The following is a 15468-nucleotide window of genomic DNA, read 5'->3' on the forward strand; positions in this document are numbered from 1 at the left end:
CACATTTAAAAAGAAGTACATCCTAATTGATATCAATACTATAAAGCTCTAAATACAAATAAAATTGAGCAAATCATACAAGTCATAAAAGGATTGATAAACACTATACCATTGTAAGACTTAGTACTACACAATTCCCTTGATAGTGGTTTTTCAAGGAGAGAATAAAAACTGTGTAAAGGAATAAAAAAAATTACATGTTCTTGAAGCATGAACCCATAAGCAACAATAGACATATACCAATAGTGTAACTCCTCATGTAGGAGCAGGAGTCTATGAGATGTAACTTTTAGGAAAGGTTACCAAGCAAGGATCCTTGCAGTTCCATAGGCACAATAAAAATCTTGTTCATACTCCTATTTCATTACCCAACACCAATGTATTAAGCAAATAACATCAAAAGAAAATCTGAAATTTCAATTTCTACAAACAAAAAAATATTACATAGTAACTATTAGTCGCTTCATACGACTAACTTTTGTATAGAAATCATTTTCCAATGCTTGTATAGCTCCCCAATTTATGGTTATTTTGTAGTGATTTTTGTAAATAAATCTTGTTTTATGGTTAATGCTATCTCTAGAACATTTCCATTGGATTTAATGAGGAAATCTATGCATTTTCAGGTGAAAAAGATGCCAAGTTTTGAATTGCAAAAAGTAGCAGTTGGGCTAAGCGCATATCCACTGTTCAGCGTGCTTAGCGCAAAGGAGAATCTGGCAGAACATCAACATCAAAGTTGCGTGCTAAGATCAGTGCGCTAAGCACAGCAAGTGCCTTCAGCCAGGCTAAGCGTGAGACTGGCACTAAGCCCAATCCCACTTACTCGCGCTAAGCACGAGGGTGGCGCTAAGCGCAACGTCGCGAATTCAGAGCCTATTTAAAGCCTGTTTTGTGCATACTTAGGGTACAATGCCCAGGGCACAGAATTCTATAGCATCCACAGTGCCTATTTCGAGAAAAGAGCCCTAGAAGCAGCAAAGAGGAGCAACTTATGCATTGTAGCCTAGGTTTTGTCATTTGAGAGAGATTATTGAGTAGATAGTGAGTGTGAGATGCTGAGAAGAGGAGGAGGAATCCCCCTTCTTGTATAAGGAACTATCATTCTCTTCTTTTAATCTCATTTATTGTTATGGTTTCTTTGTAATGGCTGGCTAAACACCCTAGTTGGGGATTTCTAATGAATAGCTTATGTAAATACTTAATATCTAATTGATAATTTTTTTTGTGTTCAATGCTTCCTTCAATGCTTAATGTTTGTATGCTTTTGGTCTGATCACCCATTTGTGTGCATAGTTAGGTGATTTTAGCATTGGGAAATGTACTATTGCCTTAGAACTTGATTGAAGCAGGATTGGAACTTAGCCTTACATGAGGGATTTGTGGGTTAAGTTTTGGTTTTAATTATGTTGTTACAATAATGTTGTTTAGTTTTGGCCAAGTCTTACATGAGGGATCTGCGGACGAAGCTTAGGCTAAATTAGGCTAAACTTTAGTAAGCTACTTGAGCTGAGTCTAGTCTTACATGAGGGATCTATGGACGAAACTCAGTTTAAGTTAGTCTAAACCTAAGAGGGCTGTCTAAATTGGGTGTAGTCTTAAATGAGGGATCTACAGATGAAGCTTGGATATTCAGCCTGACGAGGGGTCGAGGGTTTAGTAATTTAGGCTACAACATAGAATACAAGAGCACGATTGATTAGAGAAATATATTTCTATGCATCATCTTGTTTGTTAGAAAGACCCAAAATATCTACCTACTGCTGTCATTTTATTTACCTTGCATTTATAGTTTTTAGCATACAAGTTTAGTTTACATTTTGTTTGAAATTATCACTTATACATGTTCTCTCAACAATGCTTCAATTCAAAACTTAATTCAGGCTAACATTAGTTCCCTATGTTCGATGCTCGGATTCATCCGTTTTAATTTTAAATACTTGACGACTCAGTGCGCTTTCTGATGAAAACTCCCCATTGAAATTTCCTTGAGACATAAATGCACAAAAAGTAACTGCAATGGGGGGTCATCAATAACAATAATCGAATACAAGCCCAAACCTCCAAGCCTCAACAACATGTAACCCTAACAAACACCAAAACCCCCTAATCACAAAAACCCTAACCCCCAATTCAAAACCCAAACCATAAAAAACAACCAAAAAAAGAACAACAAAATAATAAAGAAACATTGAAGGAAAAACCCTCACTAGAATGAGATCGAAGAGTGTGGCCTAATCTACCTTGACGAAATCAGCTTCCCAAGCCTTAAGTTCATCCTCACTGGGCTTCTCATCAATGCAATTGGCATCAACATGCTTCTTGCAATACTTGATAACCTCTGCCAGAATCTTGTTAGTAGCATTGGGGAGAGGAACTCTGTTGTCAGCACAGTTGTCCTCGATCATGTGCTTGATCATCTGTGACTTCACCGCCACTGCCTCCTCCACCTCAAATGCCTCGCCATCCAAACTCTTCAATGTGATATTCTTTGTCAAAGCCATCTCGATCTCTCTAAAAAAAACTCTTCTTTCAATTTGGTGTGTTTTGCTTTTTAAATGAATGAATGATTTTGTTTGTTGAGGTACAAGGTATGTCTCGTTCCTCCGTTATTTGAATTCGTAAAGGCCAAAGGAACTAATTTTATGGATTGGGAAGATGGGTGAAGGGGTATGGTTGAAGGATTTAAAGTTGGGGAAGGGGGTTGAGAGTTGAGTGAGCACGAGAACAAAAAGGCTTTTGTGAAAAACACAACATCGATTTTTCTAAATAAAAAAAAAACACATGTTGTGTTTTGAGGTTAACATCGATTTCTAAAAAACCAATGTTATTTACCATCAAACAACATCGATTTTTATTAAAACTGATGTAAACCTCAAAACATAACATCGATTTTTAAAAAAACATATTTTAACGATCTTTCTTTATTTACGAGTATATCACCGTATTTTTTTAACATCGATGTTGATAAAACTGATGTTAAAATGACGAGGTTAGAAGAACTTTTTCTAGTAGTGCAATTTTGTGCTTTCTTTTTTTTCATAATGTAAATATAGTTAATATACTTTTTATTTAAATTAATTCAGTCAACTTAATTTTTTTCAGCAAAAACAATATATGTACGCATTAAATTTTGTTATAATTACTTTTTTATTTTATAATAAATTTTTAATATATATAAATTCAATTCAAAATCCATACATTTAATATATATTAGCATTCAATTTAATAAATAATTATATGTAATAAATATAACAATTAATACTATATAACAAAAATATCAATATACTTACTGCATATTTATATAAATATTATATTAATAAAAAATTTGTCACATGGTCCAATTTATTTTCAAATTACAAGTCTCTTGTTAGTAAAGATGTTCCTTATAATAAAATAAATCAAAACAGTTTGCATCACATGTTCCAATTTATTTTTAAAACCTCAACACAACTTTCTTAATATTCAAGTTGTTTCTTGTATTTAAACAATTTGGTATATGAAACATATTGGATAATACATCAGTGTATAATAAAACACATATCACCATATGTATTGCCTTAAACATTATCAACAACATGTGGAGAAACAAACTTTTTCTCCTAAAATAAGTTTTTTATAGTTATTGACAAGATACAACTTGAATTAAACCATTTTAATTCAAAATCTTATTTCTATATTAGTTGCTTGAAATAGAATTAACTTATGTTGTCAACTTCTTTGGCTAGAGGGACAAAGAAAGAAAACTTAAAAAAAATTGGTGTATATGTTCTCAGAAAATAACAAGAGAAGGGATAACTATGTGATTTTTAATATGTAGTCTAAGGCTCTTCTTATAGCACAGTAGGAAACCTTTTTTTTCTAACAAATTGAAAAAAAAACTTACCCTGAATCCTTGTTTGTGTGTGACCCCATAGATTCAATACTAAACCAGTAGTAATTAATCATAATTAATTTACTAATCAAGGTAGGCGTCTAGCAACACTCCTAAATTGATAACATAATGGTTTGGTTCTTCAACATACATATTTATTCCCAGCACAATCAACATCTCATTCTTGTTCCATTCCATTTGGATGTATCTTTTAGTGCCTAGTTTCACATAGATTAGATGTAGACTTGCACGTAGATAGTGTTTTTTTGAGTGTTACAATTGCTTTATCGATTTTGTTTTTACCTTTGCACAAGTTCGATCATTTTTGAATGCATTCTAGTTTTGTCTTATATGTGTTAGCTTCTTTTTTTTCTAGGCTTTCCAAGGATCTATTGTTTCAATGTTTGATTTTCATGTTTGAGTTGCTTTTCAAGTTTCTTCCATTAAAAAAATAAAAAATCAAAAATAAAAAAATGTTTTAGCATGGCTCTTAAGTTGTGTTTGGGAACATTTTAACAAGGTATAATCTATCAGCTTAATATAATTTTACATTTAAAATAAGGATTTTTTTTCTAACAATATATACAAATAAAAGCTAATTAACAATATATCTATAATTGACAACATTAATGAAATCAAATAACTTGTACATTAGAAATTATGTGTATGAATGCTTTTGATTTGGTGAGAGAAAATGAATGAGAATGACACCCTTTGTACAAGGGTGACTTTCACATATCTATTTTTTGATAGATGTTTAACACTGAAACACTTAAGCATAAATGTTGGTCATCATACAAATTTCATCATCCTTACAATTTCCATTCCTAATGGTATGTTATAATTAAAACTAAGGATGTGGATTAAACAATATGCACTTGAAATTGGTTAGGAAACTCTCAAGAAAGCATTTAAGGTAAAATGAAGCATTTTTCCTTGATTTAGCTAAAGCTATAAATTTAGCTTCAGCTAAAAATCGTCCAAACCCCATTCTATCAAATTTTGACATAGCTAAAAATCATACCCTTAGCTAAATTTGTGCAGACCCAATTTCATCAAAATATACTTGAAGCTAAAACTTCGATTTTTGCAACAAAAGTTCTTTGTAAATCTAAGCTTTTAATCCCATTCATGGTTACCCAAGCATTCAAACTCACAATAAAATCATCAATAATAAACCCTTAAGATTCAAAATACTAAACCCCAACAAAAGAACACAAGATTCAAATTAAATAACCTGAAATAATCATAAAACAAGAATAGAGAGTGAGCTTGCCTTACCTAAGGGTCTCCAAGCCTAAGTCGTAAGAAACAAAGAGACAAGGGAGAAGTTGTGAGCTCAACAAGGAGGGCTTCCATCAAGAAACACACCATCTTACCAAACCCATGAAAAACACAACCCAAAACCAACACAAATGATAACTTGCACATTTACCCATTGTGGGTCAACACAAGGAAATGAAAAAAAGAGAGAAAGAAAGCTCACCCTTCAACAATGGAATCACAAGCTCATGCAAGAGGGAGAAATCACCATTCTTAAAAGGATATCAAGACTCAATAATGAGATTGGCTGAAGGATAAATGAGGCAATGAAGGTGCTCTTGACATAAGAGAGAAATAAAGCTCTAAGGCTCATGAGAGAAAATGAATGAGAATGATACCCTTTGTAAAAGGGTGACTTATTTGAATAGAAAGGAGGGAATGGGACACTTTCACTAAAGCCCAACCCAACCTAGACCTAACACACCTAACTTACCGCTCACAGGAAACCTAAAACATCATCCACTTTATTTATATTTTCAACATCATAAAATAAATTTTATTATTCTTGTAATTTTAATTAAAAATAATTAATCATATAATTAAGAAAATCATAGTTTTACAACAACCATATTCACCCCTTGATAGTCTCTTTTTGTCTAAAACTCTTGAGTGTAGTCAACATTATCAAGGGCGTCTTTGATGTCATAAACACGAGTTGTAATGGCCTTTTTCCTTGGGATCAACACTTTGTGCAATCAAAGAACTTGTTAATTTGATTGTATTGTTGTGACAATGTTTTATTATAGATTAATTACAAAAGTTAATTGATGATAATTATCATGATATTACAAGATGGAGTAAAATAGGGATATGTTATGGTGTGAGAGAGAGAGAGAGAGAGAGAAATTGTATTTAAATTAAAATGAGAGGGATATATGTTAATTTTTAAATCTTCACAAATTATTCAAATTAAAAAATCAAAAATAATTTGAATTATATTAATTTTCAATTTTGAACATTTATATATGGCTATAAGGTTAAGATCATTCCTTTTACTCATTGAAAATATTGTGCTTTTCTTAATTGGCTGCCTAGCATATCCATTAGAAAATTTAGATTATAAAAACTATTAGTATTAGTAGGTTGAAGAAAATAATTTCTAGTTAATATAGAAAATTGGTATCACAAAGGAATACCAAAATTATTTACTGACAAAATAATTAAGGAATCCAATCTAAATCATTTATAATTGTCACTAAATGAAAGTTTATCTAGTTGATATATAAGGAAGTAGTCAGATTTAAAAAAGTACATAGTGAATCAATCCATATCAACAAAATTTGAATATAGGAATAAACTAGAAGAAATAAAAAAAGTCATATAAAATATTACTAGTGGTGGACAAACTATTATTATATAGGCGGATTTCATGCCAAAACACTAAACAGCTTTAAACATCAAAGCTTTATTAAGCAACTAACGAAGAAGGGAATTTGATATGATAAGAATAATTTCAACAACCAACTCAATAATGGAAGCATATTTCGGAAGCATGGATGGATCATGATAAGGAGGATCAGTTGGTGACTCTCCTGAAATACAATCGTCAACATTAGTTTGTATTGAAGATGCAGCCACATTCACGCCTTGGTAGTCTCCTTTCTTCAACAACTCTTGAGTGTAGTCCACATTATAAAGGGCACCCTTGAAATGTTCCAAGCACGATTTGTAATGGTTTTTTGCTTTTGGATCATTAACACTTTGTGCAATCAAAGAATTGATTAATTTGATTGTGTTGGTCACATTTGTACGTGTTGTGTCAATGGTGTATTGAGTAAGGCTAACAAGATTTGCTTTTGGTTTTGAGTTGAGAAGAGCGAAACAAAATGAAGGCTTTTTGCTTTGGTTGCAAATGGAACTCACTTGCTCAATAGGGATTGCATAAGTGGGTGCAATAAATAATAGGAACACCAACAAAAGAGAAGAGAAATTATGAACCATTGTAATGTTGTGTCCCTTTCCTTGTATTTTATTTTTAGTTTCACTATAGTTTGACAATGCATATCATACCCATTTTATAGTTCTCAATTGAAAATAAGGCTTCATGTTGAATTTAATGCAAATATTAGATTCAAATATAATTTTTAATTTAGGATATGAAATCCTTGCTTATTTTCATAAATTAAAATATAGGATATCTTCCAAATTTGACCAAAATAATTAATACATACAATAATACTTAACTAGAATTTTATTAGATTATCTTCCAAGTTTTGCTTATTTGAATAAACAAAAAATTAATTTAGCAATACTAACAAATACATTCAAAAATATTTAATGCAAAATTATTTGGAGATATAAAATTTTTGAGATCTCTTTTTTGGGTGTGTGACAACAATATTTGAATGTGTAAACTAACCAAACCTCACACCATTAGGACGGCCCTAATGATTTTAAAATTTATGAGGTCTAGTCAAGGATTTGAATGCTTTGCTTATTTGCATAAAGAGAATCCTAGTTATCTTTCAAATTTTGCCATAATAATAAATATATTCAACAATATTTAATAAATTTTTTATTAGACTACATATATGTTCTAGGATTTGAATAATTTACTTAATTAAAAAAAATATTGGTTACCTTCATATTTTAGTCATATTAATAAACACATTCAACAATATTTAATGCAAACTCATTTAGAGATATAAAATTTATATCTAATATAAAGGGTTTGGACTAATCCATAAGTATTTATAATTTTGTAATTACTTAATTATGTTATTAGTCCCTATAAAATTAGTAAACTTTGTGTTTAATCCTTATAAATGTTTTGTTTTATTTCCATCCCTTAATTTTTTTTATTTTTTATGTTGGTCCTTACTATTATGTGACACTTTTAAATTGCTTATATGTTTAATGAATGGTCAAGTGGCCATAGTAGGTAACATCCACCAAGGTATATGTTACAGTGTCAACTTGTGATACCTCTAAAAAAAATTTATAAATCCCTCATATAAATATTATTTTCTACCTTAAAATTAAATGAACTATATGGACCAAAAATTTTATATGGACTAAAAAAAATTCACTCATTTTATAGAACTATAACCAATAATTTTAAATTTTAGAGGGATAAATATATATATATATATATATATATATATATATATATATATATATATATATATATATATATATATATAAAGACTAAATACAAAACATGCTCATTTTGCAGGAATTAAAAACATATCTAAGCCATATTAATTTTTTATTTAGTGTATTATAACTTAAAAACCTTTAACCTACTAAGGTGGGCCTTATGATGGTGGGTTTTGGTAGTTTACACAAGGTCTTATGTTTGCACTTGCTGTAATGATTGTACACACCAGCCAAAACATTTTTTTTCTAATTTAATCCATATTTAAATCAATTATTTTGTTACATTTCCATATTTAGTTAGATTATCTAGTCTAACATTTGAATGTTTTGCTTATTTGCATTAAAAAAATTGGATACATTTCAATTTTGGCCATAATAAATATATTCAACAATTTTTAATGAAAATTTTATTATAAATATAAAAATTATCATGCCTAATAATAGTGAACTAAAATTAATTCATAGGTCTTTATAATTTTTTTTTATTTCTAGTTAAATTATTATAGCTTAAAGCTTTTAATTTAGTCTATATATGCTTTATTTATCAAGTTCAAACTATTATTTCATAGTAAATATCGGTGCAAATTGGTGGTGATGGTTTTGAAACATTGAAAAAATATCAAAGAAGAAATCATTGATAGTGATTGTCTTGCAAGATAGAAGAAACAACAAAGAAAACACAATTCTCCAAGAAGTGTGTAAAATACTAACTTTTAAGGTCACTTTTCGTACTTTGTCAAAAGTATCAAAAGAAAGTCTTCTCGTACTTTGTCACATTGATTACAACTCATTCCTCTTTCGAGACTAGTTCTGCTTCATGGTCACTTTTTTTTAACCTCTATTTGTTTCAATAATGTCATCATTGTCATTTCCTTTGAGAATTCTCCCATTGTCAAAACCTATTCTTGCACAACAGTTACCCTATTCTCACAACATTCCTTTTTTTCTTCCCTTTCTTTCTCTTTCACTCACTTACATTTTCTCATCACTTTCACATAGCAACAATTGCAACTACTCCAAGTCAAATATTGAGCAAGCATTTCAACATAAAAAGTGGATATGGTCATCAAGTTCAATATTTTCCCATTATTCACACAACACTATTCATTCATAAAAAACACTGAACCTCGCATAGTTTTGTTGATGACTTGCTATTTTCAAGACACTTTCTCTCCTCGTTCTTCCACAAAAGGTAATCCCTCACTCGCTTAACATAGATACTTCTCCATACTTTTAGAAAGCAAGAACTCTCTCATAAGTCACAAGCACAAGGACATAACATAACACTCATTCTCTTATCCTCACCCATGACAACAAAAAAAAGGGGCCCATGGTGTTGTGTTTTGTCTAACATCCCCATTTTGTGGACATTAGAAATAATGATAGGCTTAAATATGTTTTTTATCGCTAATAAATATTCAATTTTGCATTTGGTTCCTAACAAATTTTTGTTTTGCGACAAGTCTCTAATAAAACAATAATTTTATTTTTAGTCCTTGATACTTATTTTTAGTCCCTAATAAATTAACAAATTTTGTGTTTGCTTCATGATAAATATTTTCCATTTGTTATTAGTACAGACAAATAAAATTTCTAATTTATCATAAAGTAAACACAAAATTTTCTAATTTACCAGAGACTAAAGTAAAATATTAAAGGTAAAAGAATAAAGTGTTATTTTATTAGGGATTCAACACACAAAACAAAAATTTATTAGGGAAAAGACACAATAATTAGATATTTATTAAGGATCAAAAACATATTTAAGCTATAAAGATATATAGAGATTGCTTTTATGGTACAATCCATGTATTTAATGGTTAAAGGATAGTCTTGTACATTGTTAATAATAATTGTCTTATATTAGGAATTGTTAGGAACAAAATAATAGGCCCCAGATGGGAGAGTCAAGGCTTAAGGTGGGTCCAGGCCCACCAAACCTACATAGACCACATGACTCATATATATGAGATGATGGGGAGTTAGAGGGAGGAAAGAAAGAAAGGAAGTTAGCGTGAAAAAGAATGAGTAAAGATCCTAACAACCAACCTCAAAGATCATCTCCATGTGTTTCAGGAGGTGAATTATTTCTCTTTTCTCTCACCCTTATTTATTGCTTTGATAGTTGTTCTTGTTTTTCCCTTTTTTCCATTTATGCACACAATCCATGGGGTTTAGGGAGAATGATGTTTTTGAGTTGTTTTTCTAGGTTCTTGAGTTCTTTTGTTGGGGTTTAGTGTATGGAAGCATTATGAATGATTAATATTGATGTGGTTATTATGAGTTTGTATGATTTGGTAGCAATCAATGGCATTGAAAAGCTTGGATTCGTGAAGAAATCACGTTACAAAATTTTTGTTATTTTAGTTTAAGGAAAATATTTTGTCTTAAGTGATTTTTGGACAAAATTTGTAACACCCTAGAGGATATTACCTTTTGCATGCTTGTATTACTAAGTTTTGGGACTTAGAATATCAGAATGTTAGAGTTACTCGTGCATAGGGGTGAAACTAGCTTAACTGCAACAGAGGCAGTTGCCCTCCCTCATTGACCAAAATCTTTTTGATATCTAGGATAATATCATATGTTTTCCCCCATCCCTCTAAACTTATCTTACCTTTCTTTTAAGTGATTTTTTTTCTGATGTATCTTGTTAGTCAATAATCCATCTTTTTTTCTTCAATGAAAGTAAATCCTTCTTTACTTTTATCAAAGTTACTATTAGCCTACTTTTTTTTCAAATATAAAAATTCTTTGTTTAACTAATTAAAACACATAAAATTCTCTATTTTATAGGAACACTAATTTTTTCATGTGCTATATATAACTTTACCATTTGTATGCCAATTAATTTTAACTATGCTAAACTTTTGGTACAATTTTAATTACAATGATTGCTTTCAAATATCTTTTCTTAGTTACATATTAGGCTTTGATTGGGTTTATCATATTTGTACCAAGCTTGGTTCATATCCCATATATGCTCCAACTTGAAGGGAAGTGTAAGATTACACCTTGATATTATTCTTGATACTGAATTTATTAGGACAATTTGTTTCCTATTAATCAGTAATGGTGGATTGATCCTATGTAATCAATATTGATCCTATTTACTTATTATAAACAAAGACATAGTATGGTCATCATTGACAGACAATATTACAGTAATAACATTGTTCTGTGGTATCAGAACTTTCATTATTCCTCTATCAATAATAACATAAGCTTTGATACCATATAACATCATTATTACTATAATATTGTGTGTCAAGGATGAGCACACTAAGCCTTTTTTAATAATAAGAAAATTGGACCAATATTGATTACATAGGATAAATCTAATATCCAGTAATAAAAACTAAATCACTAATTATCATCTAATCATAAATAACAAAATAATATCATGATATAATCTCACAACAAGGAACATACATACATGCATAACACACATAGTAACTTAAAGGTATATTTAACATTTACTTTATTATTAACATACTATTCACTTTAACTTTGTATGCTTAACCTTTAACCTTAACATTAGCCTTCAACTTTAACACTAAACTTTACTTTAAAACCCTTTATTGTAATCTTAGGGGAAACTCCCCACCTTTTTGCTAAAAGGCATAGGTATGGTCTTAAGTGTTTTATGTATCTCTTATTGGAAGGGTTTATCATTACTCTTGAATCACAAGACTAATCAGGACCCTAAATAATTTTTATTAGATGCCAATGATTACAAAGTTTAAAAGTTTTCTTATATGCCATCAGATGAATGCATTTTATTTTCCTCTAATAGATCGAATGAAAGTAGACAAATGTTAAGTTTTGATAAGCACTTAAGACTAAATTAATGCTTTGTGTCTTAGAGTTTTTTCATAGATAATGTTTTGAACATTCTCCTAGGATCTATAGAAGGACAAGGAAGTAAGAGAACAATGAAAAGATCAACCTCTCCCTTTCTCTCAAAAGATGCACTACTTGTTGTATGCATTGTGAACAAACCTGCAATGCGCTAAAGTGATTTGACTACTACTAGAGTGTGACTCAAGGAAGATAAACAGAGTGGTATATTAGCTTGAGTTGGGCGGCATTTAATGCACTCACAAAACCTTCTTTAGACTCAAGCTCAAACATAAAATAAAGACTATGTAGAGATAACAAATGCTTTTTGAAGATGGCTACAAATATGAGAAGTCTTAAAGAGTTGAAGTTACGAGGAACACAAGCTAAAATTTGAAATCTCTTTTTCCCTTTCTCTTCAAGCTTACTCTTTGTAATTTTATTAAGTTCTAAAGCTCTCAAAACACCTTGTAAACCATGAGAAATAAAAGACTTAGTGCTTCATTTCTAAATCCATCTTTAACACAATAAGACTAGTCTATGGGCAAACAAATATTAACAAATCTCCTGACTTGTTTAGATCCAGAAGTGGCTCAGTAGTCAAATAATAATTTAAGTTTTTGTAAAGCTTGGTGACAAGCTTTGTTGTAAAAACCAAAAGTGGCTATGAAAAATACTTATACGTTTGTAAATGTTAGTGGAAATTTGTTGGTTGCCAAGAATTAGAGGTAGTCTCAATTGTAGAGACGAACCATGTAACACCCCAATTGTGCTATAAAGGTTTTTCACTAAATTTTAATTTAAAGGAAATTTTTATTTAATTTATTTATGAAAATACGATTTAAATTTTCACGATATAATTGTATATCAAAGACATACATTAATTTACAAATAATTCCAACAAGTCATACACTAGATATAGATAATGACTATGATCATAGAAATATCTCAAAAGAAAAGTTAGGTAAAATGTGTGCGACCATCAACAATGTAACCATTGCCTAGTGTATTACATCTAAAATGGGGAAGAGGATACATCATGCACTCCATATACTGGTTGCACACTAATTCTAAAACATAAAATTCAGGAGACAGTGCTTCCTTTTGAGATAGATTTGAAGGGAAGTCTATAGTCATAGATTTGAAGTCCTTCACGTGAAGACAATGCTTCCTGTTGAGATACATAGTGATGAATATGCCTCTCGTCTGTTGACCATCCCTCCTGGCAACATCTTGATACGTTTGACCATCGAAGAATGTTCAAATTGACAACACTTAAGAATACTCAGGGGTGGCTCTTGAATCTCATCCATTTTCTCCCACGAATGCATTTGACCATCGAAGAATGTGAAAATCCATCCCAAAGTAAGTCCATCCTACACAAACCTCTCCCACACTAGGTATGAGATCCCACCAAGCAACCCCAAACTTATGTGTGTACTAACCAACATAGCTGAAACTGTCGAATCATAGCCAATATTGTAACAACACGACAAAAGCCACCGACTCATGTACATATGCATCAACACATTACCATCAACAATGTCAAAAGTCACAACATAGATAACTTATATTAAGGTAACAAGGAGAAAAACTTATCCACATTCCATCAACAACTACAACATGATCATATCTAGAGCAATCCCATATAAGCAAAGGTTCTCCTAGATCAACCCTTCAACAAAAAGTAGAAATAATTCAATTAATTTCTTTAAGGTAGCTTGAAAAACATACAGTTTTGCTTTTTTGTTTTAAGGTTCCGTAAAAGATAATCGTTTGGGTGACCAAAACAATTTACTTTGTACATGTCATATATAATTTTAAAGATTATTGTGTCTATGTTTCAAAACATAACTCACTTATTAATTAAAAATCTATAAAAAAAAATAAAATAAAATAAAGAAGACTGTGATGTTAGCCTATCCCTACAAGAGGACTAATCCACTCATCTTTTCATTTTAGCCCACAAAAGTACTTACTCTTAAGAATCTCTATTTCAAAGTTTTAGAGGATGCTTTCCAATTTCTAAAAAGTCAAACCTTTTGAAAATCCAATTTGTAGATGTTAATTTATGGTTTTAATACTAAACAAGTCTAAAAGCATTTTTCTGTCAGAATCTGATACACAAGTTTCAAATCTCAAAAATCATAGCAAATAGATTTCTCACTGGAATTTAACATGTGATAGGTACTTTTAAATCTTGAGAAGTCTATTATTTATTTTTTTAATTTAAAAGATCAGAAGGTTCATGGCTACTTTCATATTTTCAAAAAGGTTCATACTGCCTACTACTATTTTCTAGAAAGCATACGTCAACTTCTATGAAGTGTATCTCCTTTGTTTCTAAACTTTTTTTTCGGTGCTTCAAGTATCCATTTTGTATTGTTTTAAGTATGATTTCATTTAAATGTGGAATAAGATCTAAAAAATAAACACAGCTCAATATATAACAAAAACAAGTCATAGTGTACAGGCAAAAACACTCATGCTATATTCAAGAACATAAAGCTATTTCACCATCTTTCATCAAATAATCTTCAAAAAAAACCACATATCATGAAATAAACACCATACACAACTACAAAACAACAACACAAAGCATGCATAACACAAGGTAGATTTCCTTACAGGTTTCCCCTTAGCCTACTCAAACTAGCAACAAGCACATGGCTAAATGGCCTCATTTTGGCTTCTCCTTCACTTAACCTCAACTAACCATGAGAGAATTGAAACATGGAAGTTTAGAATAGAGAATAAATAGTCTCTGGAGAGGTTAAAATAAAAATGAAGGACTAGAAATCAAGAGGAAATAGAAATATTCAAGAGAAAATGGAAGCTAGATCTAGGGTTTTCAACTTACCCTTCTTCCTTCTTTTTTTGTCTCTACCCTTTGAGTTTGGAAATGCAATGAAGTGGAGAGAGTGTGTGTGCTGATCCGATCCACGTGAATATAAGGAGGAAAATGATGGCATTTTGTGTGAACATCGAATTAGTTTAAAGACGTAGGTGCAAGTAATTTAGGAAATAGCAAAATAGGCCAAAGATTAATGAAGTGGTTGAAATTTGAATTTTGGTGTCTCACAAGGAGATATTTCAGCCAAACTAAAAGTTTAAAGACAATGCTTCATTAAGGAATTATCTGTCACCAAACTAAATCATCAACAACAATGAAATACAAACAAAACATGACATTTACTCTATTCAAGATGGTTCATAAAAGATGAGATAAACTCAACATAGTTTAATACTACGAGTAGAGCAATTAAGAAACTCGAATTTAGTCGAACACAACTATTGTGGTCAAAGCCCGTTGTTTCCATGTAACAAGCCAT

General features: G+C 30.6%; 1 protein-coding gene across 1 annotated transcript; it reads right to left on the bottom strand.

The window, feature by feature from the left end:
• Positions 1-2234: 2234 nt before the first annotated feature.
• LOC100791526 (SKP1-like protein 1A) lies at positions 2235-2504 on the bottom strand. The gene has a single exon (XM_026125626.1). The coding sequence runs from the start codon at positions 2502-2504 to the stop codon at positions 2235-2237; it is 270 nt and encodes an 89-aa protein (XP_025981411.1).
• Between the last annotated feature and the right edge of the window lie 12964 nt (positions 2505-15468).

This window comes from Glycine max, chromosome 15 (genome assembly GCF_000004515.6).
Source record: "Glycine max cultivar Williams 82 chromosome 15, Glycine_max_v4.0, whole genome shotgun sequence".
Classification (NCBI taxonomy): Eukaryota; Viridiplantae; Streptophyta; class Magnoliopsida; order Fabales; family Fabaceae; genus Glycine; species Glycine max.